This window comes from Pleurodeles waltl, chromosome 10 (assembly GCF_031143425.1).
Source record: "Pleurodeles waltl isolate 20211129_DDA chromosome 10, aPleWal1.hap1.20221129, whole genome shotgun sequence".
Taxonomy (NCBI): Eukaryota; Metazoa; Chordata; class Amphibia; order Caudata; family Salamandridae; genus Pleurodeles; species Pleurodeles waltl.
The window spans coordinates 611,447,076-611,474,136 of record NC_090449.1 but is presented as its reverse complement, the minus strand read 5'-3'; the positions used below and the strand labels follow the sequence as shown (position 1 = coordinate 611,474,136).

The window sequence follows — 27,061 nt, the reverse complement described above, 5'->3', positions numbered from 1 at the left end:
TTTGAGTAAGTTTACTACTCTTTGGTATTCACAAACTGTGCATTTGCAGTAACTTAGGGCCATATTTATACTTTTTGACGCAAAACTGCGCTAACGCACTTTTGCGTCAAAAAAATGTATTCAATTTATTCGTATTTATTCAATGACGTTATTCAATGACGTTAGCCGGCGTTAGCCGCCGGCGCTGCCTGGTGTGCGTGAAAAAAAATGACGTACACCAGGCAGCGCCGGCGTAGGGGAATATGGAGCTTGGGCGCCAAAAAATGGGGCAAGTCAGGCTGAGGCAAATTTATCGCCTCAACCCGATTTGCGCCATTTTTTTCGACTCCCAACCCCCATTGAAATGACTCCTGTCTTAGCAAAGACAGGAGTCATGCCCCCTTGCCCAATGGCCATGCCCAGGGGACTTCTGTCCCCTGGGCATGGTCATTGGGCATAGTAGCATGTAGGGGGGCACAAATCAGGCCCCCCTATGCCACAAAAAAAAATATATATATATACTTACCTGAACTTACCTTAATGTCCCTGGGATGGGTCCCTCCATCCTTGGGTGTCCTCCTGGGGTGGGCAAGGGTGGCAGGGGGTGTCCCTGGGGGCATGGGAGGGCACCTCTGGGCTCCTTCCGAGCCCACAGGTCCCTTAACGCCTGCCTTGTCCAGGCGCAAAAAAACGGCGCAAAAGCGGCTGGACGTCATTTTTTTTGACCCGCCCACTCCCGGGCGTGAATTTTGCCCGGGAGTGTAAATACGGCGCACATGCCTCGGAGTCACTTTTTTAGACGGGAACGCCTACCTTGCATCTCATTAACGCAAAGTAGGTGTCCACGCTAAAAAATGACACAAACTCCATGGACTTTGGCGCTAGACGCGTCTAACGCCAAAGTATAAATATGGAGTTAGTTTTGCGTCGGAATTGCGTAAAAAAAAACGACGCAATTCCGGCGCAAACAGAGTATAAATATGCCCCTTACACTTTTGTAACTAGTCTGTACCTACATTATTTGTTATGGAAGGGTGCTGCAGTAACAGTGGTTGGCCATATGTGGTGTAGGTCTTATTACAAAAGTGTAATTTACAACAAAAGTGCAATTTCTAACTACCAAAAGTAGCAAACTTACTCAAAAGTGTAAACGTACTCAAGCGTAAGTCATCTTTGTGAACTACGCTCATAGATTTGAAGGTATAGATTTGCAAGTTTTTATGAGAACCAGGCCATCTCTGTATTTTGTTCACTGAACTCTAAAACATGGCTAGTGGGAATTCTGCCTGGCAACTCATCTAAAAAGGAGGTTCCATTTTATTAATGTCAACATTACAGAGGTGTAACTTTTTGAACTCCAAATAATATCAATCATTTTAACTTTGCAAAGCAAGGACTTCTAGGACTTCCTCTTCCACAACGTTAGGTAGAAAAGGAACATGTATGAAACATTTGTCTGCACGCTGGTGATCGACTTGATCAGCTTTTGCTGTATGACGGGACTGCTGAGTTAATTTATAATCCAGGTTTAGAATAAATAAATGTTGAGAGTCGATGTCTCCTTCGAGTTTATTTATTTATTTAGATATAGAGCACACCAAACCCAGAAGTGTATATAACAGAGTCGAAGAAGATAAAAGGAGGAGGCCAGGCAAAAATCGGTTACTTTTTGCCGTATGGTCTTGATAGACTTTGAAATAGTTATCATGTCTACCGTGTTTAAACATTTTGTCAGCTGCTACCCTGAAGATACGCTTGTTATTGTGCAGAAACAATTTACAAATCAATGTTTCGCTTGACTCGGCTAATAGTTTTGTTCATCACTTTGAAGAGCGGGGTCCAGATCAATAACTCGACTTCAGCAAGAAAGCTCTGCCGGCCTCGGCTTTTCAGCACAGCATACTTGTAAGCCTCTGTTGTGCCACTTTTTCCAGACATTGATAGAGTTGTCTCAGCACTACATAAAACATGCTCCATTGATAAATGGCCAATTACCGGGGCATGGTGTACAAAACCTCGATATGTAATCCACAATCACATTGGTTAAGGGTGTTGTGCTTGCAGCCTTTCCTGCAACTCACTGCTTTCTGCTTCTCTCCTCTACCTCTTCCTTAGAATAGCACGTGGTTGCTTTGGTAGATTTTCACTATATAAATACCCGAAATAAATATATACATACATAGAAAAATTATTGAATAAAAAAATGTATTTACATATTTATGTGGTAGGGCAGTGTGAAATTACATTTTTTGTGGTAAATTTAGTGACATTTCAAGGAAATTTCACAAGATCACAATTTCAGAACAAAGTTTGGATTGCTGGTATCTTATATGGTGTTTTCGTCATGAGTCCATACTTTGTGTAAAGAAAAATTAACACAAGATATCAGCAGTACACTGTTTTGGGCAGAAATTGTCTCTCAGTGAGGCTTTTTGAAGAGCAAGGGAGTCTCCCACAGGTGAAAGTTAAGCAAAACCATGTAATAGGAACATTTGTGAATTTTGCATAACACTAAGGGCCTCGTTTACAAGGCCATTGCACCACTGTTGTGTTAATTCTTTTTGACGCAGCGGTGGTGCTGGCAGTGCTCTACATTGCTCCAGATTTACAAATTAATGCATTGGCCCAATGTGTGAGTTTGCAAAGCCTTGGTCACATTATACCTGCACTAGGTATAATGTATGTGGGGTAGGCATTCCCACCGGAAAAGCCATATCTCTTACAACATTTCACTCCGTCATTCTGTCACTTTACGGAGTCAGAATTTTACCCCCCACTCCCAGCAGGTGTAAATTTGATGCAGGGTTTTCTCTATGGAGGCCTCCTCACATTGCTGGAGTAGCATAATTTTTTTTATGCTAGTCCAGCAATGCTTGAGATTAGGGACAACAGATTTGTCAGAATTTCTGACACATCCGTGAAAACGTGTGCCATGGAGCTTTGTATTGTAAATACAGAGCATCCATGCCATCGTTAGGGGGTCGTAGGGCAGCGCAAGAAATCTGACGCATCTGGGCCAATGCGTATGATTCTTCTAAATAAAGCCCTAAATTTAGTAATTTCATGAGCTTCAAAGTGATAAGTTAAATTATGCCAATGACTGGTGATGATATCAACAACAGGAAGGTAAGTTTTTTGGTAAGGTTCTCTGCTTGCATTCACTGCTAATGAGTAGACCCCATATTTATTGTGTACTGTTCCTCATGTGTAGGGTGAATTACACAAATGGCTCAGGCATTACAGATTTGCAGCTGCATGCTATTTATCACCAAATACATATTTCCTTGAGGTGATATATTGCTCTGTATCTTTTTGTAGTGCTTTATTGCAGCAGTAGAAATTGATGCTTATATTTTCTCACAAGTAGCACAAACATAAAAAAAAGTCATATCAAACGTGGGCATGCCTCTACAAGTTGGTGTATGGGAAAAGGCAATTTTGAGTGAAAGCTAAATTGCACATCAATCTAATAGTTTTGTTTAAAGTGTTTATACAGACAGAGAAAAACACATGGGCAAGAGAAAAACAGAGCATGGGAGGAGAGAAGCACACGGGTGTGAAAAAGCAACACAGTGCAAGATGGTGAGGGAAGCACCTGAGTGAGACAGCTGGAAAACACGTCTCCTCATCAAGAGCTTAAGCAAAAAGAAAAAAAGATGTTTACTAAAATGAGTAATCAAAGGACAGAAGTAAAGGGGCCATTGTCGAGGAGAGGGACAACCATAAGACGGACATTGAAAGGCATTGAAAAAGCAAGTGAATGAGTAGGGTGGGTGAAACATTCTGCTCTGCCGATGGAATTTTGTGGAGTGTTGCCCACTCTGTGTTCCGTGTGGAGTGCCGGCAAAACTCCACCAACCACCGTGTGTTGGAATTCTTTATCACAGCCGGCTTGCCAACATTAAGTTGGCGAGCGTGCGCTAGAATTTGTATCCTCTTGCGAGATTTTCGGGTGCTAGAAAGCCTTGAGCGAGATTTCACAATAAGGGGGCTTGCAGCAGGTTACGACCATTCGCAATGACAAAACTACTGCTCACGCAGAAAATCTATTTGAGCGGCAGAAGGAAGCAGAACCCCCCTCCCAAGTGTTGCATGGTGCAATTTGCACTAATTTTACAAGACGGAACAAGCTCTTGGCGGAAAAAAATCAGTACGAGGAGCTCAACATGCTCGAATTCTGCCTGCTTGCAAACCTCCATGAAATGAGTTTTTATGTAACTCTGCAGAATTCCATGGTTGGAAGCTCTGCAAGCTCTGCCCACCCTACAAATGAGAGTGACAATAAAGTCAATCAATGGGAAGGAATGGTGGCATTTAAGCCCACTGTAGGTTTTTGACATGCCGACAATAGATTTTTTGCAACCAGACAGCTTGCACTGTCTGGTAGACTTAGCCTAAATAGTGTAAAACAAATAGAAAGAGAGCCTGATTCTCAAAGAAGGTCATACATCTGCACCCACGAATTTACAGTCTCAATGGGAGCAGGATTACAACTTTCAGGAATTCACAAAAGTATTCCTACAACCTCGTAAGAGTTGCATTTTTCCAGGAGTACTTCTGAAAATCTTTGTGCATTACAGTTTTCTGGCAACGCAAAGCCATGCATAATTGGATGAATTATATACTTATTCATGGGCCAATCTCATCACCTTTGTGCAAAAGCACCTTTTTTCTCTATTTGGCCATTCTTTTCCTTTTGTGGTTGTTTCCTTACCTCTACTTGGATTTACGACCATCTCAGTGGGAGAAGAGGTCAGATACGAGTTTGTGAATTTCCACATGTGTACTTTCGTTGGTGCGACAAAATTCAATAAATATTCCAACACTTGAATGCTGACCCACCCATCCGTGGAAGAAGATTTGCTGATGCAAAGTTTTTTGTGATTTAATGTTTTAGAGAGAACAAAAGCGACCTGCGTGAAACCGTCAGTGGCTTTGGACTTGAAAAAAGGACATTTATACATGTAGGGCAACTTACAACATACCTTTGAAATTAAAGGCTCAACCAGTATAAAAGTACTTAAGGTCTAGGGCGAATGGTCAAATTTATTATGTATACAGTTTGAAAAGAACGAAACTTACAAAATCCAATATGCAGAATTAGAACAAAATACTGTTCAAAAGGGTGATGTGAAATTATAAGAGAAATGTAGCCCCTCTTAAGGTACATTAAGAAAAGATTCACCCGCATTGGGTCACCTTGGTAGTGCCCACGCCACTAAACGGAGGAAAGACGATCTCAGGTGCAAAGCATGGAAGGTGGATAGGAAAGCTGGAATGGAGGATGTAATTCACCCTGGTGTTTCTGCCAAAATACGATTTAGATGAAAAATTGATTCTGATATTTCATTTAGCAGCACATGAAGTAAGGCTGCTCTGATGTTGAACAATGACAAAGCTGAGGTTATCCAGCTAGGATCAAAGACTAATATCACCAACATGAAAGCATCTACTATGAAATAGGGAAACCGGGCAACTGTTGGCCTATTGTTAATTAAGTGAGGTGCAATGTGATTGACTTCCTACAATTGCATCCCTGTGATCACTCATTCATTGAGGATTGTTTTTTCCCTCAACCTCTAGTTACAAAATTATCCTTCCTCAGCAATGGATCTGATGTAGTAATAAATTACTGAACCCTCCAGCATATGCTTTCGGGTTCTCTCATGCTGGATAGGATCTATTGTGCAATCTCTGTGGAAGTGAAGCGGTACTCCATCCATACTCTGTACTGACAATTCTTGCATATTGGTGACATGGCACAGGAGGATTCACTGCTGAATCACAAATGTCCTTTTACACATCTGCAAGTTCTCCATGACTCATGGGTGCTACCATCGGGCAAACTTCCAAAGCTTCACTTGTGTGCGCATTACAGCACTTATGGCCTTGGTATCCCTTCACCCTATGATGCAAATCCTTTAGTTTGTCACTTCAAAGCTGAAACACAGGATAGATCAGACTATTTTAAAGAAGGAATTGTCCCTAGAGAGGCCCTGATAGAGGAGTGAGTTGAAAGTAAAAATATCAAGGTCAAGAACTTAGACTTTCAAATATGTAAACTCCACAATTATCTGCTGCTGCTATATCACCAAGGTAAGCATAGACAAGGAAGTATGAATTTACGACTCATATTCCACATCAACTTACCCTGCTGACTTGTTGGAAGTTGATATTGTGGAATCGAAGTTTAAACTTCAGTTTTTTGGTAGAACTAATACTTCATTTGTTAATGAATTTGTGCAGATACCCAAAGCTCTGCTCAGACATCTGTACCTGGTAAAATAAATGATTGTGTGTCCACTTTGAAGTCTTGATTGCATTGCATGCCTCCTTAATCCACTACCAGACACTCCCTGACCCTTTACCTGACTCTTACTGGTTCCTGCTTTCTCCTTCATGATGTTTATTCCATCTTTCTCTTCCTCCGTCTTTCCATTTTGTTTATTGCTCTCTCTTTTCCTCTCAATAAATGACAGACTCAGAAAAATGAGTGCCAGTGGCCCCCACCAGCTCAAATTAAGTACTGGGAAGAACACTGAAGAGGATAATTATGCTATTACAATATGCCCACAGAATCTCTCTAGGCAAACAAGCTCAATCTTGTTCCCTATGTACAGTGGGTATTACTTGCTGACGTCATGACGTCCCTTCCACTGTGGTGCCATTCCACCCCTAATGCCCCATGGCACCCCCTTCCTGTTAGGCCTGAACCATTGACCATCCTGTTTGTGTGTTCCTATGCAAGTTTCATCTAGTTTGCACCTGCAGATATTATGTGCCCTCTTAGGATAGTCATGTTTCCACTGTGACCCATTAGGTTGTACCATCATGAACTTGGGTTCTATGGTACTTGTTGTTGTCAATTATCGTTTACACCTGCTGCCTGTTAAGACATTCCCATTTGTATGTAACTTGCGACTTTTCCTAGGTTCGTTAGTAAGCCTCCACGCAAGGCATGTACTCCTCTGGAACATTCTTGGCTTCCTGTATAAACAGATCTTCTGAACTTGCATCAGGGCTTGGCCCCATTCCTGTCTCTGGACCCGCGCAAGTTTCCATCAAGTTCTGCGGAAGCAGCTTTCCTGCAGTCACCTCCTGAGTTGTCTGGATCTCCTGTGTTCCTGTTAAGCCTCAAACGTTGTCCCTCCAGTCATCTCCCGAGTTGCCCGGACCTTCCTCGCTTGTTCCAGCACAGCCTTGTTTCTGCACCATCTGCAAAATCGTCCTGAAACACCCAACATTTGATTCTTCCTTGTCCTTTCTGATGACTTCAAAATCCTGATTCCCGAGACCCCTCTATTATGTCCCTACATGAGCTACAATTCCATCTTTTCTCTAACTTCTAGCAATGACCCACCTGTTGCCTCCGAACCTCTATAAATTGCTTTCCAGGTTAAGTACTTGCCCCCAGGTTGGTGCATACTAATCTTAGTAGTAATTGCAGGCCTGTTTGTTATATCCTTGCTCATGCCTCTGAACTCTTTCTCCAAGTCTTGGTTTCCGAACTATGTTGCTCATGGACCAGAGATTCTCTCCTGAGAACCTATACCTACAATTTATGTACTGAGTTTTATGGTGTTTTCTAGCATACCTTGGGAGTGTTTATGACTCCAGCCTTGAACAGAGTGTTATTGTGTTTTCTAGTTTCTCTTGGGAGTACTCTCGACTCCAACCTGTGTATCAAAAATAATCTTGGTTCTGGATTACCTTGGGAGTGCATCTTAACTCCAATCCATGTTCCAAGCTCAACCCTGTAAGTAACAGCAATTCCAACCTTGTGTAGTGAAGTAACCTTTTGTCATGTATTGTTGTGTCTTCAAGGGTAATCAACGTACACAGTGTAATCCTGGGAGTGTTGCTAACTCCAACTTTGTATTAAGAACACTTCTGGTTCATGTGAATTTACATAATCGAGTTCTGACCTATGTATAGGGCACAGCCTTTGAAGAGTCAGTATCCAAAACTTGTGTCCTGTCTAGCCTTGTTGCAAGTTCATGTAATTCTGAATGTAATCCACTTTCAAAAGTAACCTTGACTCAAATATAACTTGAGAGTTGTTTAACGTCCAACCCATGTGCACAGAGTAACCTTGTTTTCTATTTTGTTGTGAATGTGTGTTCTGAAATGCCATTAACTCCAATCTATGGTCTGAGTTTTCTGTGGACTGACTTAACTATCCTAGTACCTCATGCTCTTCTTCAATAGTTCCAGAAGATTCCACTAGAGTATCTGATTTATATGCTCCCATGTTATGGTTATTTAAGAAACCTGTCAGTGTAAGTAAATCTAAAGCATTGTATTGTCAACTGTTTAGAGTTGACAGTGGTAATTGCCTCTTTTTGTTGTTTCCAGGGCATTTTATTTACATGATAATAAGAAGTGCTGACCCTCAAATCCCATCTTTGATTCAATCAGAAGGTCAAGAAGTGACGACCCTGTTAAGCAGAGTAGCACTGCCGCGGAGCAGAACCAGTACCACAAGTTTTTTTTTTTTTGTCCCTTCCCCCTTCTAGACGTTGGTGGGAGAACTATCCCTGGGTCTGGCTTCTTTTAGATTTGGTAATGGGGGCCTAGCATCAGCTCCACTGTCATGCCCCTGGTTGGAACTAGGTGAGTGAGTGATGTATCAGGCACAACATTTTGATACTGGGTCTCAAGCTCCCTAAATAGCTAGAAATTCTTTAACTACTGGCGTGCAATATGTGTTAGATAATTAATATGTGTTGACCATTACACCCACCTAACCAGATGATGATTTATGTGAACATAAGTAATAAAACTGTTTTACGTCAAGGGTACCAATAGTTGCTTAATGTCTCCTTCCTTTCCTTTGAGTCAATTCTCTCTGTCACTGGTGTATGTAATCGGTGCTGTAAGATCTCTTAAAAGGTTATGTCATGAGGAGGAGGTCAGGTGTGAGGGCGATGGTGGTGTAATCAGGGATGAACATAGTTTCATGACTTATTGCCCACATCCCCACTCACAGTAAGCTTATGTAAGTGGGTTTTAATTTAATAAAGCAACCATATTAGCAATGTTTTCATTTATTTTATTTTAGGTGCTTGAGGTAGAGTATATACATCTCTTTGGAGGAGCTTTGTGCTTTACAGCAAACATGACTGCAACTGGGACATCTCAAATATCAAGTCCAGAACGAATAAAATGCTTGTGTGTGGTGTTCTGTGAGATCTGATAATAGGAGCTAGAGTGGGTAGAGGAGAAGTTGGAGCATGTAATTGGGGCAGCACACAATAAATTAGTTTTTTTGCTCAGCATGTACATGTGTAAACATCTTGTGCTCTCATCTACACAACCTACATGCTGATCATATGAGAACGCTGGAAAATATACTCACCAAAGCACCACTACTCAACAGGATCATGAAGATGATAAAACTTTCAAACCAGTTGTGTTCTACAATTTTATAGCAGGTCTTCCTGAGTTGCCACCAGACTTTCCCTGTCCCTTGCCCAATGTCCACATCACAACACGAGCAGTGGCGTACACAACCTGAAATTAAAAATGCATTTGATATAAAATAGGCAACTAAAAATATTGTCCTTTCATTTTTAAGGCAAATAGAGAAAAATAGCTCCACATACCGGGCTCAGATTATGTACTGATTATTTTGTTTGCATGTGTGTAACAATGTGCAAGGAAGTTCCAAAGATGACTTTGATCCAGTCTTGTCATGGACGATACATTTTATAAAAATACCATGCCACGAATATCATCGGAGAGTTGGTACAGGTCACACACATCAGAGAGAGAGAGAGAAAGAGAGAGAGAGAGAGAGAGAGAGAGAGAGCAAGAAACAGTAGATCAATAGACCAATGGATAGGTGTCTGTATATGTAAGGAACTTGAACCTTTATTTTGAAGAATGATAAGTTGGGTTTGCTGCAGTGGTGTAAGCCTAATGTAGAAAAATTAGGCATCAAATTGTCTGTCTCCTCTGCTCTTGCATTTGGTTCACGAAACCCCTATGAGTTATGTATGCACTGACTGGAGTAGAGCAGTAGAAGAGAGAGTCATGACTCACAGAACTCCATCTTGAAGTGTGAGAATGCAGACACTTCCAGGCATTTTTGCATGATGGAATTCTGAAGACATCTCAGAAGTCGTCTCACTTGAGATTGAAAACATTGGTGCATTTGCAGGATGTCTACAACTTTAACAACTTTATAGGGGTTTTTTGGTAGAGAGAAGTAATTGTTACATAAAAACATCATACACATTTACTCTGGGGAAGCATTTTAACATATAAATGTGATAGACATACTGCTCTCTGACCATCATTTTATCATAAAAGATTGTGAACATGTTCAGAAAGTGAGGAGAAAATGCATGTGTGTAACAGAATACTGTAAGTCAGACTCAGAAACCATATGTGGAGGGACATTCTAGCCAGTTTCAACTGTTTTACTTTGTAAGGGAACAGGATGGCTACAGTCTCAGAAATGGGATCATTCTTCTCATATTACTAAAAAGGATCCATAGCCTTTCAAAGTTAATGAGGTTCTTGTGAGTTGTTGCTTTCAACTTTTCCATGAGGAAGATGCACCATAGGTTGATCCACCACATGCGCAATGAGACAATTGACAGCATCACAGTTAACAGCATACGTATGTTCAATTTCCTCTTGGGAGCCATGCATGGCCAAGATCTGTTATCTAACAATATGATCAAAGGGTCAAGTGTCACATTAATGCCCATTTTATCTTTAATGGTATTTAATATCAATTACTAGTATTTGAGACTGTGGTTGCATGACTATCATAAATGGATAATGGCACCCTCTCCAACACTATTTTGAGGTATAAAGCATTGCTCACAATCTAGCTAGGGAAAAAGCTAAATCAATCAAAAATTGTCCCATGGAGTCAAGTTGAAATCCTCCAGGTATGTTCTCCCTTCATGTCACCAGTCATAAACCGTTCTCCAAATCTCAGAGGGCTATTGCCTCTCTAGGACTGAAATGTGGGTTTTAACATCCTGGTGGATGTCCAGGATAGCAACTATGAGTATCATTGAGGGTGGGGTATGATGTGGCATAGCCACTTCTTACAATACCATCTCATTGTTTAAGTAACATATTCACTAATCTCAATTCAACCTGCGGTGAGTGTCTATATACGGAGGGTGCCATAGTAATTATTGTATACTGTGTTGTTTACATTGTATGCTGGTAGATAAGAATGGGGAGGCTAGTACATAGCATGTTCTTTCTTGGTTATAGTGGGTTTGTTAGGAAATTTCAGCTTTAAAGATGCCAGTTATTACTACCACTCCTGAGGCTAAGGTCTGTGTCCCATTGGCTCCCTAGGTGTATATACAAAGCGTTGGTGAGCAATGTATCACATAAAAAAGAGAGGACGAGAGAGTACAGAGGAGTTGTATTTTAAAGTGATGATGTAAACCTAGGGAAAATATTTTTGCTTGAGAATCATTAAAAGTGTATGATGTTAGTCCTAACCTGGAAGCTATTGCTTGGAGACTGTTGGACATTACTTTTTACCTGTGATATGTGTGTCATCAGGGTAAGAGTGGGATGAGTGGAGCAGGTCCATGCGTGGGTTTACAAATAATCAAGATAAGGTGGAGAGCGGAATCTTGCAGGTCTACAATTTTGCATCTGCAGTGTCTATAATTTACAGTGCCATCTGAAAGTATCCCAGTGTTTGCGTATACCATTATTACTTAGCAGCAATGCATGCTTGAAAAGCACAGCTTACCGATATTGCACAAGTGAGTGTGTATCTGTGTATGCATGGATGTGTGCATAAAACGCCAGCAAACTCAATTGGCCCTTACCTGTCTTTCAGTCAATGATAAGAGTATTTTGTTACCTTGTTGCCCCTGCTGCTTACTTCTTGTCCAGCTATTGTTGCAATTAATTAAATTCACCACTGCAGAACTGAAAGCTAATTGACTAATGCTCAGACCTGGACATCTGTATATCAGGTTGCAGGAACTCTGCAGGAGTACTCTACAGACCATATACTGAGGACTAAGGATGTCACCAGAAAGTAAGATGAAAATCATCAACTTCACTTATTATTACATTTTCCTTACCATTTTGACATAATTTTCCAAATAGCCTTCTATTCACAGATGCATGCAGACCTACACTTCTTGTGCTTTTTGCGCTGGTCGGTATCTATAATAGCGCGGCATGATTATTACACCCTAACCTTCCCACCACCAGTTCCTAAATTAAACAACTCTGACATTTTCTATAACTTACTCAACATGGCAATCATTACTAGGCACACGCTGAACTTCCTGAAAAGGACCACACGTTGGTTAAATTGATTTCAGGTCAAAGAGGTTTTGTTCTTGTTTTGTAATGGTGTTTCAATTTGTTACCTGCAAACTTTACAGAGAGTAAATAAATGTTAATGACAAGCCACATGGTGAGGTACCAAATGAACAGTCAGGGCCCATTCTGAATATTAGCTAAAATAAGCAGTGAGATCATGTGGCGTCATTACATCAACCCTGTAAAAAATCACAGGAAGGGGGTGTTTTAACGCAGTAGTCCTGTTTAAAGCTCTGTTGTTAAAAGCCAGAAAATAGACTGCAATCCTTCACACTCACTTATCAGCAGGTATAGACTTGCCCTCCACTCGCCTGCAAGTCACAAGGAACCTCACAATTAGTTCCTTCTAGATGCACCTTTATCAATTCAAAACAACCTAAATCAGTACTTCTTAACCTTTTGACTTCTGTGGACTCCCACTTACTCATTACTGAAACTCGGGGACCGCCTACCGAATCATTATTTGCATCTAGAGACCCCATTGAGTCATTACCGGAAGCAGAGGACACCAGCCTAAGCAATTTCGATCATTTGAACTGCAACACAGTACACACAAAATACAGAAACAATGATTCATTAAACAAATACAAAACCGATAAATTAGTTCTTTTATTTCAAACATAAATACTAACAAAAATAAAATTGTTAATTTTAATAGGAAGGTTGGACCTTTTCTAAAATCAATCAAGGCAACTCATCGTTCATACTATATTCTGTTTGGTGCACTTCAACTCAATTTGAGAATAGAAATGTCATTTTTATTCTCCAGCAGTTGTGGACTCCCTGAGTAGTCTTTGCGGACCTCCAAGGACCCGTGAACCACCGGTTAAGAACCACTGACCTAAAACACACAATCAAGAAAGAAACCTACCATAGATTCAGATAACACAGTATGTGTGACGCATTCAGTCACTGCCCCTAATCCAGCCTTCTTTCCCTAGCCACTTGAATAATCCATCTCTTCAAGAAACATCTTTTTGATACCCCTAAGAACCAAAATCCACACTCAAACAAGCATTCCACTTTAGACACTAATAACCCAAATTCTACAACACACTGAGGCATCCTCCTGCACTCATACTTCTGCCCCCAGACAATCGAATAAACTATCCTAGTCTTACATTCCCACCTTTTTTACTAGTGCTGTTTTATATATAATGACCCTACTGATTAATTTTATTATTTTTTACAAACTTATTTTTCACTCTAACAATATAAAAAATAAACATATGAAATATGCAAACCTACTTGCACTGCAGTTGATTATTCCCTTTTCAATTCTAAGCCACTTTTTGTGAGGTCATAAGTGAAATTTACTTTCTTTTAGTGGTACTTTTATCCATCAAACTGTTTACACAGCTACAACATTGCAAGCAGTGAATATATGGAATAGATAAATATATGGAATAGATAAAAAGAGTGGTTGCAGGAACATTTAGAACATGTGAAAGGTGATGCAAGATATGGTGCAATAGTGGTGTGCCCACACACTTTGAAAGCACAACCAACTTCGAAGTCTGGACATCTGTCCTCAGATGTAACAAATTAAAAAGCATGTCAGTATATTTAAAACTGAGTGGTGACTGTTAAACACAATAAGAAAAAGGGCATATAGTTCAGGAGGATGTGAGTCCTTCTTAAGTAATAAGACCAAAATCTTGTTCGGTCCAACACACAAGTTCAATAAATAAACCTCGTCTTAACTCCTGGAAGCTATGGCTCAGAACACACATATGCAACTTAAAGAAAAGTGTGGTAAGTATTTCATACTACCAAAATAATTACAAAGTAAAAAAACATGTCAATAAATATCCCATAAAAAGTTTATACTATGAAAAAGGGGAACCAAAGCTAAATCTTTTGTAGCTTTTAGTGCCAAGACAATCTAAAGTGTGAATTGGAATTCACTGTACATGGAAGCCTGGGGCCTAGGTGTGATTTCAGGTCGACCCAGATGCTGTGGTATTTGGATACACCAAGCTGGTTGTCCTAGTCAAAGATTCCACCTTCTGAGTTAGTCTCTGAAATTGAAGTCAACATCCTCCAGTGTAACAAGGTTGTAGACTATCACCAGTGAAATCAGATAGCCATTGCTAATAGAATGCACAACTGCCTGCAAAAGCACTTTGGAATCCTCCCCGGGGGACCCCATGTCTCATAAATATGTAATCACCATTCATTTTGGTGTTAGCAGGTGGCCAAGGAGCAGAGGGAAAGAGGGGCCTCCACATCTGTTGCAGTCGTGGCAGTAGTGAAGGAAGGACTTGTGATCTTCAGCTCCAGTTCAACTCATGGTGTACAACATGATTGTCTGATTGCTTTCGACACTGTAGAAGTTTTTCTTCTTTAAACTTTACCTGGAGTATATTTTGTTATTTTAAATATAAGGAGAAATGCGAAGGAAGCAGTGGGGGCAGAGTAGGGGCTGTGGTGTCAAAGGACTACAGGCACTATAACACTCAGCCCACAGGATGGCCCACAGTTGTGTCACACCCAAAGTTGCAACTTTAAAGTCAGCAAGGAGCTCCTGCTGCACAAGACGCACCCGGGCAAAGACGGGAACCGTAGCAGGCCCACCCCCCAACACCCTCTGATATAATGCACCTGGGGGTAAGTGTTCCTTCGGACATTACTTCTCGCAGGACTGTTGCTTCTGTTGACTGGGTGTTTGTTGTCCTCACTGTGCTACATTGTGCTTCTTAAGCATTCATCAGTATTCCATCTCTAGTGCTTCCCTTTCACGATATTCAACCTGCCCTCGCGCAGTTAAATAAAGCAAAAGCTGACATGGCCAAAAGAAAGGAAGCTGTGGGCCTTGTTGCTTTAACCCCACTTCCCCCTTCTATAATGAGCATTGATAAGATTCTGTAGCATGCGGTGGGGAATATTTCAACAAGAATTGTCCTAACAGAGAGGAGGCTGTCTTTTGGTGCAGGTGCAAACTCACGCTCTGGCAGGCCCTTACTTCACTGTCCTTCTAGTGCTATTTCAGCAGTTAAACCACAGGACGACACTGCCTCTCAAATCTATAGCTGCATCACTGATGCTTCAACTTCTGGAGCATGCCCGAAGGACTGCACATGGCCCTCTAAGCAAGTTAAAAAGACCTGAGGTTGTCTTATGGCAAAAAAACGACCCTTAGCATAGACAGCCTTTGATCAGTTTCTGCTTTCCAAGACCCCAATTGCTTAACTCGAGAGGAGACCTGGCCCACTCCACTACGGGCTAATGATTTAATGGAGGTCTGCCTAGCGAAGGTCAAAGAAATTGTGGCATCTGAACTTTCTCCGATACTGGTTCGATTTGCAGCCATTGAAAAGGGGATTTTTGACATCATTATTACAGAGTGAAATACATAAACCACCCAATTTAGCTTTTAGGGATCCCCTGGACAACATCTCATCTGGCCATACTAGCCAACAAAGGACCTACTGTTTTGCAGCTCAAAGCTTTGGATATCTGGTGCACTGCAGCTGCATCTAATATTGTTGGACAGGCAGAGGCTAATGGCCCTCAACAAACTGCCCCTGTTGTTTCTCGGTCTGAGAGCACAGCAAACTGTGCACGGGATGGGGTTGGTAAATCTCGATTATTGGTAAAGTCACCCGATCTCTTCCAGAAGCAACCTGTCATACATCTCCCACCTGCAGCTTGCCCTCATGTGATATTTCTCACAGGCATGCCTCATATGCACAAGGGCCTAGGGAGAACCAGGAAGTGCTTCCCAACAAATGCCTGAATAGGTTGGCCCAGCATAAGAACTTTCCTCTTACCAAGTTGAGTGAAATTCTTCTTACTTGTAGGGTGGGTTGGCTGGAGCCAGTCCATTGGATCAGCAGGGGGATTGTATTGTGATTCACTTTAATACCCCCTGGCTACTGCAGACCCTACTATTTAGGCACATCTGGGGCCCAAGCACAGAAACAATTTTTATAAACCATGCTACACTTGGAGGCACGTCCGACCACACACAACAGTCACTTACACCTTGATCTGGTGTTGCCAGATGAATCCAATGTTTATCCCAGTCAAAGAAGCACATTTGGAATTCTTGTATCTAACCACTTTGATGCACTGGAGGGGGTTGATTGACTCATTACTCTAAAGGCCACCTCTGTAGGAGCAAGTCACGCAGCTCTAGGGGCAGGGGTAGGGGAACAGCAACAAACAAGGTAGGCGGCAGGGGCGAAACGGGTAATGAGTCCTCATTACAGGAAGCTTGAAGGTTCCTCAAGAAGATATGGTATTCTTTGCAGGGTGACCCCCCACCCTCCTGCCCCTGGTCGCTCTCAGATGCAGATTTAAAACTCAATGTGGGCCTGTTCCATCATAGATCCCTGGCCTGTTCCGTCATAGATCAATGGCTGGTCCAGATGCAATGAAGGCTCAGAAATTGGGTGAACAGTGCTCCACAACTGAACTAATATTTAATAATCCTAGGGCTCTAGTTGCCCCAGCATCTGTGCTAATCCCTCCGCAAGTTACTCTTCCTATTGCTGGGACTGGGTCATCTCCTTCGGTCTCCTGTACTTACCCTATAATTAAATCCTTCATTATTCAGGTTAGACTCCTTTCGTGGAATGTTGCGGGGCTGGCCAACAAAGCTGAGTCCCCACCATGGGGCGATTTCATAGATACACATTTAATCTACCTTTTTCAGGAAACGTGGTCCACCAGGTTAGTTCATGGTTATGCTAACATCAGCAAAGTAGGTGTTACAAGAGACAGGGGCAGACCCTCGGGGGGCTTAGTAGCCTGGGTGAGAAAATACTCAACTGCAAGGTCCAAGGAATGACAATACCCTCGTCGGACATTCTCTGTGTCTTACTAACTTTTTCATTGCTGTGTGTTTATATTTATAATTTTTATCTAAGGCCTAGGGACACTATAAGCTATTCCCCAATCATTGAGTTATTGAATACACACATGGCTAATGTCCCAGCGGGAGTGCTGAGTCTCGTGAGTGGGGATTTCAATTGCCAGTTAAAACCTTTGGATGCTTGTCCAACTGCACTCACACAAGATGAGGATACTGCCTGGTCTATCCCTTCCCCGGGAATTCCACCTATTAAGAAGTGGTCCGCCCTAGTACTACAAATCAATGCACTATCATTGAACCAGGGTTTGCGGGCAGGGAACAGTAGGACTCTCTGAGACAGAGAAGGGAAGTATTCTTTTAATTGGATCCCAGGCAGCAGCCCCATTGATTACATCCTGGTGGATGTAAGGGCTTGGACACTTATAAGAGATATGGCAGTACTTGACAGAAGGGACAGTGATCACAATGCACTTGTTCTTGATGTAGAGCTGCCTGCAGGGAGCAAGAGAGTTACTAGCCATGAGCCCTTTGACCGCAGGTTTTAAGTTTCCAGCAACAAGCGCAGTGTTAAGTGGGCTACTCTGGTTAGCAGAAGTTAACAGATCTAGGAAATATACAGGCTTGTTTCACGCAGCATTGAGGAGTTTCAGGCTCTGGATTGGGACACATTTTCCCAGTTTCGGGGGACCATTTAGATCCAGTGTTATTATTCATAACAATCTTTTTGCACAGCTGAAAGATTACTTTTATGTGCCCACTAAAAGCTTCTTTAGGAGGAGGACACCCCAGTACTGGTATAATAAGCCGTGCAAGATAGCCACGGCCTCACTTTTGGCTGCCATTACAACGCCAACACAAGGGAAAAATAGAAGAGAAGAGGTGCATATAAGAGGTGTGTAAACGCAGCAGAAAAAGAATGGGAAATGTCCTGGTATAATAAGGCCTTTAAGATAGCCACGGCTGCACTTTTGCCTGCTATACAACGTCAACACAAGAGGAAAATAAAAGAGAAGAGAGAGGCATATAAGAGGTATGTGAACGCTGCAAAAAAAGAATGGGGAATGTGGAAGTAGGAGGGTTTGCTTGAAGCAGTAAGGGAGAGAGACCAGTCTGCTTTTTGGAATTTGCTTGCAATGGGGAGCAGGGAAAGATATTGCCTGATTGGAGTGAAAGTGCCTGCCACTGACTGGGTCACTCATTTCTCAAGTTTAAACATTCCTAACAGCACTGAGAGCATTTGCTTACCTGTCCAGGAGCGTGAAGACCTAACGTGGGGATCAGCGAGAAGGCTACAAAAGAAATTGTGTGATATTACTGGTTGAAGTGAGATCAGTGATCTCTAAGATAGTCTCCAATAAAGCCCAAGGGCGTGATAAGATCCCGGGAGACCTGTTCCGGGGAGAGGTTGAGGTCTGGGACCCCAACTTTGCAATTCTATTTAATTCCATTTTACAAAGGGCCTCCATATCACCTCCAAGGGCAGGCCCAGAGATAGTCCAAATCTATAAGAAAGGCTCCTCACTAGACCCATGTAATTATCGGCCAATTAGCCATTCTTGAACAGCTACTAACCTGAATTAGGGGTTTAGGGAATGTACTAGCAGGTGTATCACGTTTTCAGACTCCAGCTTATTTTCTGGAAAACAGTGATCCTGGGAGGCGGCTGACTTTATGTTGCATTCCTCAACCTACGTTCGGCAGTGTATTGGCAGACATTAGAGTCCCCAAAGGGCTCTTGGTCCCTATAGTAAAGCTTCACAGCCATAATTATGCCCAAGTTCACTGTGCTAAATTGGGTGAGATGACAGAACCTTTCCCGGTCAGTAGATTAGTAAGGCAGGGTTGTGTCCTCGCCCCAACCCTTTTATGCTTTTGCATTAATGATCTAATATCACTCCTGACCGAATGTCATGGGAATGCTCCTTGATGGCTAACATTAACGTTACAGCCCTGATGTTTGGAGGCAACACCTTACTGCTATCAAAATCATCAATGGTGCTCCAGAAACCCTTAGACAGCTTTGTGAACTTTTGTGTTCGGAGAGGCTTAGAAATAAACGTGGTCAAAACGAAATACATGGTTTTGAATCCATGCCCCCGCACAAGACCAAATCCAAAGCTCCTAGGGGTTCCCTTGGAATGAGTGCAGATATTTTTGTACCTTGGGCTGACACTCACAGAGTAGCTTGATTGTAGATGTCACATAGATAAGCTAAGGCTGAACCTGATGCAAAACCTGAGGGCGTTAATTAGAATGCTGAAAAGGTCATACTTTTGCCTGATGTCCCTAGCAGTCTATAAACAGCAGATGCTAGGATCATCCCTCCAAGGACCAGAGCGGTGGGGCCACAAGGATAGGGGCAAATGCTAGTTGTAGAGAACCACTTTATACAAAAGCTGATGGGGCTACCAACCAGCACACCCCCTTAGGATGAGTGTTAGGCTAATTTTGGAGGAGGTTGGTATTAAGCCTATTTGTTATTGGAAGTATATCTGGTCCACATAGGAGCTCATGTCTTATCGTGAGGGGCAGAAGGAAGTTTTGGGTATTCTGGGCTTAGGTATTATTCCCTGGGCAAAGTATGTAAAAGAGACCCTGGTGAAGATGGACTGTGGTTATGTCTGAAAAGAAACCCTGGAAGCCTCCACAGTTAGCAAAACCCCTTAGAAGTTGAAGTATAGGCAACTTATTGAGTTGCAACCGCAGGCGCATGCCTCGTATAGCATTCTGATATGTTCCTCTTATGTAAAGATGATTTTAATTTTGAGCGTTTTCTTGATGAGATCGAGCCCCCCCCAAAGCCAGGAAGCTATATATCCAATTTGGGTGCAACAAGCTCCCTCTTGCATCCTTTACAGCTAAGTGGGGGAGTTCGCTTGAGCAGGCAGAAAGTGCATGCCATGTATGTGGGGCAATAGAATAGAAGAGCTTGCTGTAATCTTGGGGTGAGGAAATTTGCGGAGGCTCTGCAAAATTTAAAATCAGATATCAAACAAAGTTTAGTCTTTGCTGTGTCTCGTTATGTAATACTGATGTGGAGAATTCAGCAAAAGGCGTGTTCAGGGCAAGATTTCTCTGGTGACCTGGCTGTGTAAAAATTGGGGAACTGTAGATAGGTGATAGCCCATTCAGTCCCGGTTGGTTTGATGACTTGGTCTGACAAGTATGTATTCCTTTTGTATAAAATGATGACTTTTAATTGTTTTAAACTCTATTTATATATTGTAAGATTTTAATGTGATGTATTATTTTTATGTTTTTATGCCAAATTGCTGAGACAACGTTTTTTTGATGATGATGGATGACGATAGCCATTGGCTGGGGTGCAGCTGAACCTGTTGGTTTTGGAGGGACATGGACCGGGTGGGAAAATTTGAATTTTGCGTCTAACACAGTTCTTTCACCTGCCATCCTCATGGTCTACCTTCAATTAAATTTAGAGACGACTGCTGGCACAGTGATCATCTCTGTGTATTGAAATGGACTGCTGTCACAGTGGTTCCTTCTAATACACAAAATGTTTTATGGATGGGCATTGTCAGTGTTGGACTTTTTTGCTTATGCAGGGTCATCCCCAGTCGTTTTGCCTCCTGCCTCCTATTTTTTCTGACCTGTTGCTGTTGGCTTTTGAACTCTGAGCACTTTACCACTGCTAACCGGTGCTAAAGTGCATATGCTCTCTGTGTAAAATTGTATGTAATTGGTTTATCCACGATTGGCATATTTGATTTACTAGTAAGTCCCTAGTAAAGTGCACTAGAGGTGCCAGGGCCTGTAAATCAAATGCTACTAGTGGGCCTGCAGCACTGGTTGTGCCACCCACATAAGTAGCTCTGTAATCATGTCTCAGACCTTCCACTGCAGTGTCTGCGTGTGCAGTTTTAACTGTAAATTTGACTTGGCAAGTGTACCCACTTGCCAGGCCTAAACCTTCCCTTTTCTTACATGTCAGACACCCCTAAGGTAGGCCCTCGGTAGCCCCAAGGGCAGGGTGCAGTGTATGGTTAAGGCAGGACATATAGTAATGTGGTTTATATGTCCTGACAGTGAAATATTGTTAATTCGTTTTTCATTGTTGGAAGGCCTGTCCCTCTCATAGGTTAACATAGGAGCTACCTTTAAATCTGATTAAAGTGTAGATTCCTTTTCGGAGCGGATGGACATGTGGAGTTTGGGGTCTCTGAGCTCACAATTTAAAAATACATCTTTTAGTTAAGTTGATTTTAAGATTGTGTGTTTGAAAATGCCACTTTTAGAAAGTGAGCATTTTCTTGCTTATACCATTTTTGTGACTCTGCCTGTTTGTGGATGCCCTGTCTGGGTCAGTTTGACAGTTGGGCTGGTTGCACCTCACACTAGACAGTGACACAAAGGGAGCTGGGGTGTAGCCTGCATTTCCTGATGAGCCATCTGTGCTAGGAGGGAGGGGAGGAGTGGTCACTCCACCTGAAAGGGCTGTGCCAGCCCTCACAGAATGCAGTCTCCAACCCCCTGGTGAATGTCTGGGGCCTGGCCTGGGCAAGGCAGGATTTCACATTCCAAAGAGACTTTACTTTAAAGTAGGCCTACTTCAAAGGAGAAGTTGGGTATAAAAAGGACACCCAAAACCACAGACTTTAGAAACACTTCTGGAACCAAGAGGAACCTCTGCCTGGAGAAGAGCTGAATAGCTGAGGAAGAAGAGCTGCCCTGCCTGTGACTGTGCTTTGTGGAGCTATCCTGCAGTTTCTGTTTCTGCCAGAGTAAGAGAACAAAGACTGGACTTTGTGTGCCTTCCATATTGAGAATAAATCTCCAAGGGCATGATCTAGAGCTTGCCTCCTGTTGTTTGAAGTCTCGGGGACAGCAAAGACTTCTCTCTGCCAACACCTGGAGTCTCTGTAGAGACTCCTACTCTGCCCTGTGGTGCCCATCCAGTTCCTGGGACCCTGAAAGGAGAAGCTGGCAAACTAAAGACAAGAAAATCCACGCACAGAGCGCCGTGCGGGAAAAAGATTGACGCAAACCCGATCTGCGGCTGAAAAAACGACTCGCCGCCGGCTCCGCAGCTGAGAAACGACGCTCGCAGGAAACGCGACCGAAGAATCGACGCACGGAGCATGAGAAACGACGCGCAGCATCACTGACGGAGGCTGTGAGATCACAACCTGGGCTGCGGGATTTTCAGATCATCGGGAGGCTGGGTTTTCGACTCACGTACAGCTGTACAGAGTTATTTTTGACGCAGACCTGCCGTGCGGGGTTATTTTTGACGCGCACCAGGTACATTTTCTCTCTAGCAGCGCTACTGTGTGTTTAAAACTACTTAAAGACTCTTTTTGCATTTTTATTGATAACTTGACTTGTGTATGGTGGATTTTTGTCGCTTTGGTCTTGTTTTGTGTAGATAAATATTTCCTATTTTTCTCAACTGGTGTTGTGTCATTTTGTAGTGTTTTCATTAAGTTACTGTGTGTGTTGGTACAAATACTTTACACCTAGCACTCTGAAGTTAAGCCTACTGCTCTGCCAAGCTACCAAGGGGGTAAGCAGGGGTTAGCTGAGTGTGATTCTCTTTTACCCTGACTAGAGTGATGGTCCTTGCTTGAACAGGTGGTAACCTGACTGTCAACCAAAGACCCCATTTCTAACAGTCAGTTTTAATGGCCATTCAATAAACTTATCTAAAGTTTTTGGTTTTCAGAAACAAACTCCAAAAGTGGGAGTTTGTTTCTAAAAACAAACAAACACTAATGGACATTCAATAAACTTTTCTAAAGTTTTGGTTTTCAGAAAGAAACTCCAAAAGTGGGAGTTTGTTTCTAAAAACTAAAAAAAGCTAGTGAGCCCCATACCCTGTGAGGTTTTTTTCTGTCCCTTTCCATCAGGATTTCTCCTGCCTGTGATGTACAGAAAAAGAAAGACATTAACCCGCCCACCCTAGATAGGTTGTGTGGTGTAATGTCCTTCCTCCAATAGTCCTTACTCCATATGGCTGTTGAAGGAAGTCTTCCATCAATGAAACCAATGGAGACTCTTTCGACTGGAAAATTATTGTCTCCCCATCTCTAAATTATGCAGGCACACCAAGCGTTTGACGGGCAGAATTCTCCATCACATTTGCAGGAGAGTACACTGTCCGCCAAACCTAAACTAGGCCTCTTTTTCTACCTCAGTGTCCTCCAGCGGTGCACACTTTGAAGCTGTATCCAATAAAGCATTCTTGAGATTGTTCACCTTTACCTTGAGACCACGATGAAGCTCTTTTCTAAGTCACAGTGTTTCAAACTTTCTAAAGCTTTGTGTTCTTTTCTATGGTTAACAGAATTTCAGGAACAGCAATTAGGGGTAAGAACTCACTCTAGCAGAGGGCACTAGCAGGGTCCAGTCCAGGTCCAGTTGTTACTAGGCACCAGGTTACTTCAGGAAAAGGGCCTTTTGCAGCTTATTGTTTCCCTGTAACCTCACAAAAGGTCAGCCAACTAACCCTTGGAGTCCACTGCTCAGTCCTAGTGGGAGTAGGTCCAGTCTCTCGGGTCTCCATGCAGGTCACAGAGAGCAGGACCAGTCCTCTTCTGTTCTTCTTCAAGTCCACATGTATTCAATTGAGCTGAAGGTCAGGTGCCATTTTTGCAGTATTCACAAGCCAGTGGGTGGGGGTGACTCCCGGGCAGCCTAACCAATCAGAAAAAGATTCTCAAGGACAAACCTTTCTACCATTGGAGCACATCCTGTTTGCCTCATAGCAAACTATTCCACAGTGACTGCAAGAAACTCCAACTTGGCAGAACCCTTCTGCCCTCAACGGTGGTATGTGTCCCAGCGAGGGGTGTGTCTAGGGAAATGAGCAGCCTGCTTCTACTCAACCACCCTGATGGGCCTCCCTTCTCACTAAGTCGGTGACAAGGGGGCTTTAGTAGACCCAGTGAACAAAGACTTCTCTTTCCCAGGACTCCCTGTACAATTAACTATGAATGAGCAATCCCTTTTCAAGTTAATGTAGTCACTGAACCCTCAACAAATGCCTATCCTGACTTGAGAGGAGTCACACACCTCAAACCCAGATCTTCCTGCCAAAAAGCACAAGAAATCGTTTCTGCTCTGGGACCAGTTTTGACACCTCATGGGGGAAGCTGTGATGGGGCAGCTGCTGGTAGGCTAATGTTAAATAGCCTACTGGATTTTCAGGCAGACAAAGTCTAACTTCAAAAAAATAATGTTCTTAAATATTTGTCAAAAATCCAACTTCACCACTGAATATGATTTTAATAAATATTAAATATAGTGTTTGAGTCCTTTATGAGCCTTATTTCAAACCAGAGTTAACAAAATTTCATGTTATTTGAACCTTCATTTTTCTCAAAGGATCAGTTATACACCTTTACAATTAAAATATCTTTTGGGGGCTGGTAAATGTAGGAACGCGTCAAAATAAAATCCTTACATATTCTTAAATAAAAGGTACTCTAACTTGTGGGCTACAAGGCCTACTTAGTAGTGAATTAGGTAATATTTTGAAGTAGGTTTCCTTCCAGTCAAAAAGGGGTATTTCGACAGGTTACACATGTGGGCCTCAAACCAGGTTTATCCTTGATAGCCTAGTGGACGGCACACTAAGTCATGCAGTCCACAGTTGACATTTATGTTTCTATAACACTGATGAATTTTTCTGCATGGTACACTGTGACCTTGCTGTCAAGTTTAAAAATGCCACTTGGAGGTTAGCCAATCTTGCCCTGCTTAAGGGATCAAATCACATATGCTGGAGGCCAAACAGCAGTGTCCCAGTGTGCAGAGTTTAAAAACCAGCAAGACCAGTCACAAACAATGGCAGTGATCTCACAAAAAGACACTTAGTAGTTCACGAAATATAATCAACTGACACCCCCTACAGCTCCCATTCCCATGCAATGTATTTTTGTGCATTATTTAGTTAAATTACTTGATATTGCTATTGTGAAGTACATATGATTGACTGTTGTATTCATATGGTAGACCACTATTGTATTCAATATTGAATCACATTGCCATTTGTACATGGCGTCACTGTCCCCATAAAGAAGAATTTCCTTGCACATTTTTAACATTCTACATGCACACAGTCAATATTAAAAGTGTGACCTAATAATGGGACCATTTAATAAATTGGTCTCATTCATACCTCAATTATCACTCATGTGAAGTCCTGTTATAAAAATTAAATTTAGTGGATTTGACAACCAGGATACACAGCCACAAATGTAGCAGAGTACTCTGTCCACCAAACTCTCAGTTTGCCCACTTGGTTAACTTTTATGTTTCCTCCAGCAGTGTCTCTAATGGCTCTGCAGGTGGAAACCTTAGACCAGTGGACATAGGGCAATCAGTCAGACCATCCACCCTATTTAGGGCAGACATCCTGGTGTTCCTGTATTAGACCACAATTTAAAGCTTGGCCATTTCGATCAGGAAATCAAATAAATTAACTCAACATACTGTGAAAGAACTCCTACAGTCAGAGACATTTCTTTTTGGTTTTTCAAAAATAAGTTCCTACCCAACCTTCAGCGTCTTCAGAGGTGCCACCATTCTGGTGGTGGCACCTCTGACGGCAAACAGATCTCAGCTAAGTGGGTCAGATGAAGATGGCAGACTCATTGCGCCATGCATTTTCCAGTCTTGCTACATTTGATAGTATGCAAACAGCAAAACAGGGTAAATGTATTTTGCACCAGTGCAAAGTTTCTGTAGTGTGGACCTGATTGTACCATATTAGAACTAGATAATGTAAAGTTGCATAGCAATCTTTTTATGTTCAGCCAGAAGCATTTGTCCTTCCCGTTGTGCTTCATGCATGAGTGCTGCATTTGTTCTTCACCTCTTACCATATTTGTACCCGAAAACACCCTAAAAAAATGCTTACAATTGCAGAACATGTTTATGTTAAGAGCTTATGAAATATACTTCCACAAAGAAGCACTACTGTAAAGTACATTTGACTTGAAAAGGATCAAATAAAAGCTGGCCATAAACCAAAGTAGCAGCCTTTTAATACAAACACCCACAGAAATAGCTGACTGAGTGGTGAGGGTCCAACTCCCATGCCTCACTGCTGAGTGCTCATGTCGATCCACCCTCCTGCGTAAAGATGGGGCAATTTTGTTTCCGTGCCAAGACCAGAGCACTGAGGCAGCAGAAGAGATGCAACACAACACAATGGATACAACAAGGGCATTGCAGTGATGCAAAGCGAAGCAGGGGTAAAACAACGTGGAATCGCAGATGGTGACTCCATTTACGAGCTGGAAACCCCTGGTCTTTGAAGCGGCTGATGGCGTGGTACAAGGAATGTAGGTGAAAGGCAAGATTCTGACAGGAGACACACTGTGTCGAGGAGTCGACATAGTGGGCCTGCCCTCCCCAGCACAGGGTTTCTGTTTAGGTTTCTTACCCTGTTCCCCCCATTTCTTTATTTTGGAGCAACTACACGTCTCCATTTTCGTGTTTGCATTTCTGCCCTCTGCCTCATTATATATGTTGGCATAATCACAAGGTCAAAGTCATGCATTTAAGGGGGACAGAGTATGCGGCAGACGTACCAGAGGGAAGCTGGTGCCCATACTACAAATATGGCTCTATCCAGCCTAAAGGGCAAGAAGTGGGCTGCAAAGACATGCCTTATTTTGGCAAGGAGGGAGAAATCTTCTGCAGCCAGAAGTCAACTACTTAGGGACACAACAAATACTACAAAGCATTTATTGGAAGTAATTCCAACAGTATTAGGTACCTCAGGGAATATGTCAGCCTCAGAAATTACCAGTGTCAGTGCTAATAGGACAACTGCAGCTATTAACCAAGAGACTATCGACCCTCTTCAGCAGGTTGTTAGTGAAGGTGACCTAATAGCTTTGGCAAAAGACTGTTCTGATCAGCATGAGTATGCAGTGATCGCACTTCAGAGACTTAAAGACTATCCTCTAT

At 42.4% G+C, this 27,061-nt stretch overlaps 1 protein-coding gene across 2 annotated transcripts in view; it reads right to left on the bottom strand.

Annotated features, from left to right (window-relative positions):
* LOC138261759 (sodium channel protein type 5 subunit alpha-like) overlaps positions 1-27,061 on the bottom strand; it is a 957,661-nt gene that overhangs the window by 150,968 nt on the left and 779,632 nt on the right. For both annotated transcript variants that reach the window (XM_069211083.1, XM_069211084.1), the window contains one exon: positions 9,338-9,492. In XM_069211083.1, coding sequence (XP_069067184.1) covers positions 9,338-9,492 — 155 coding nt within the window. The remainder of the gene's footprint in view (positions 1-9,337; positions 9,493-27,061) is intronic.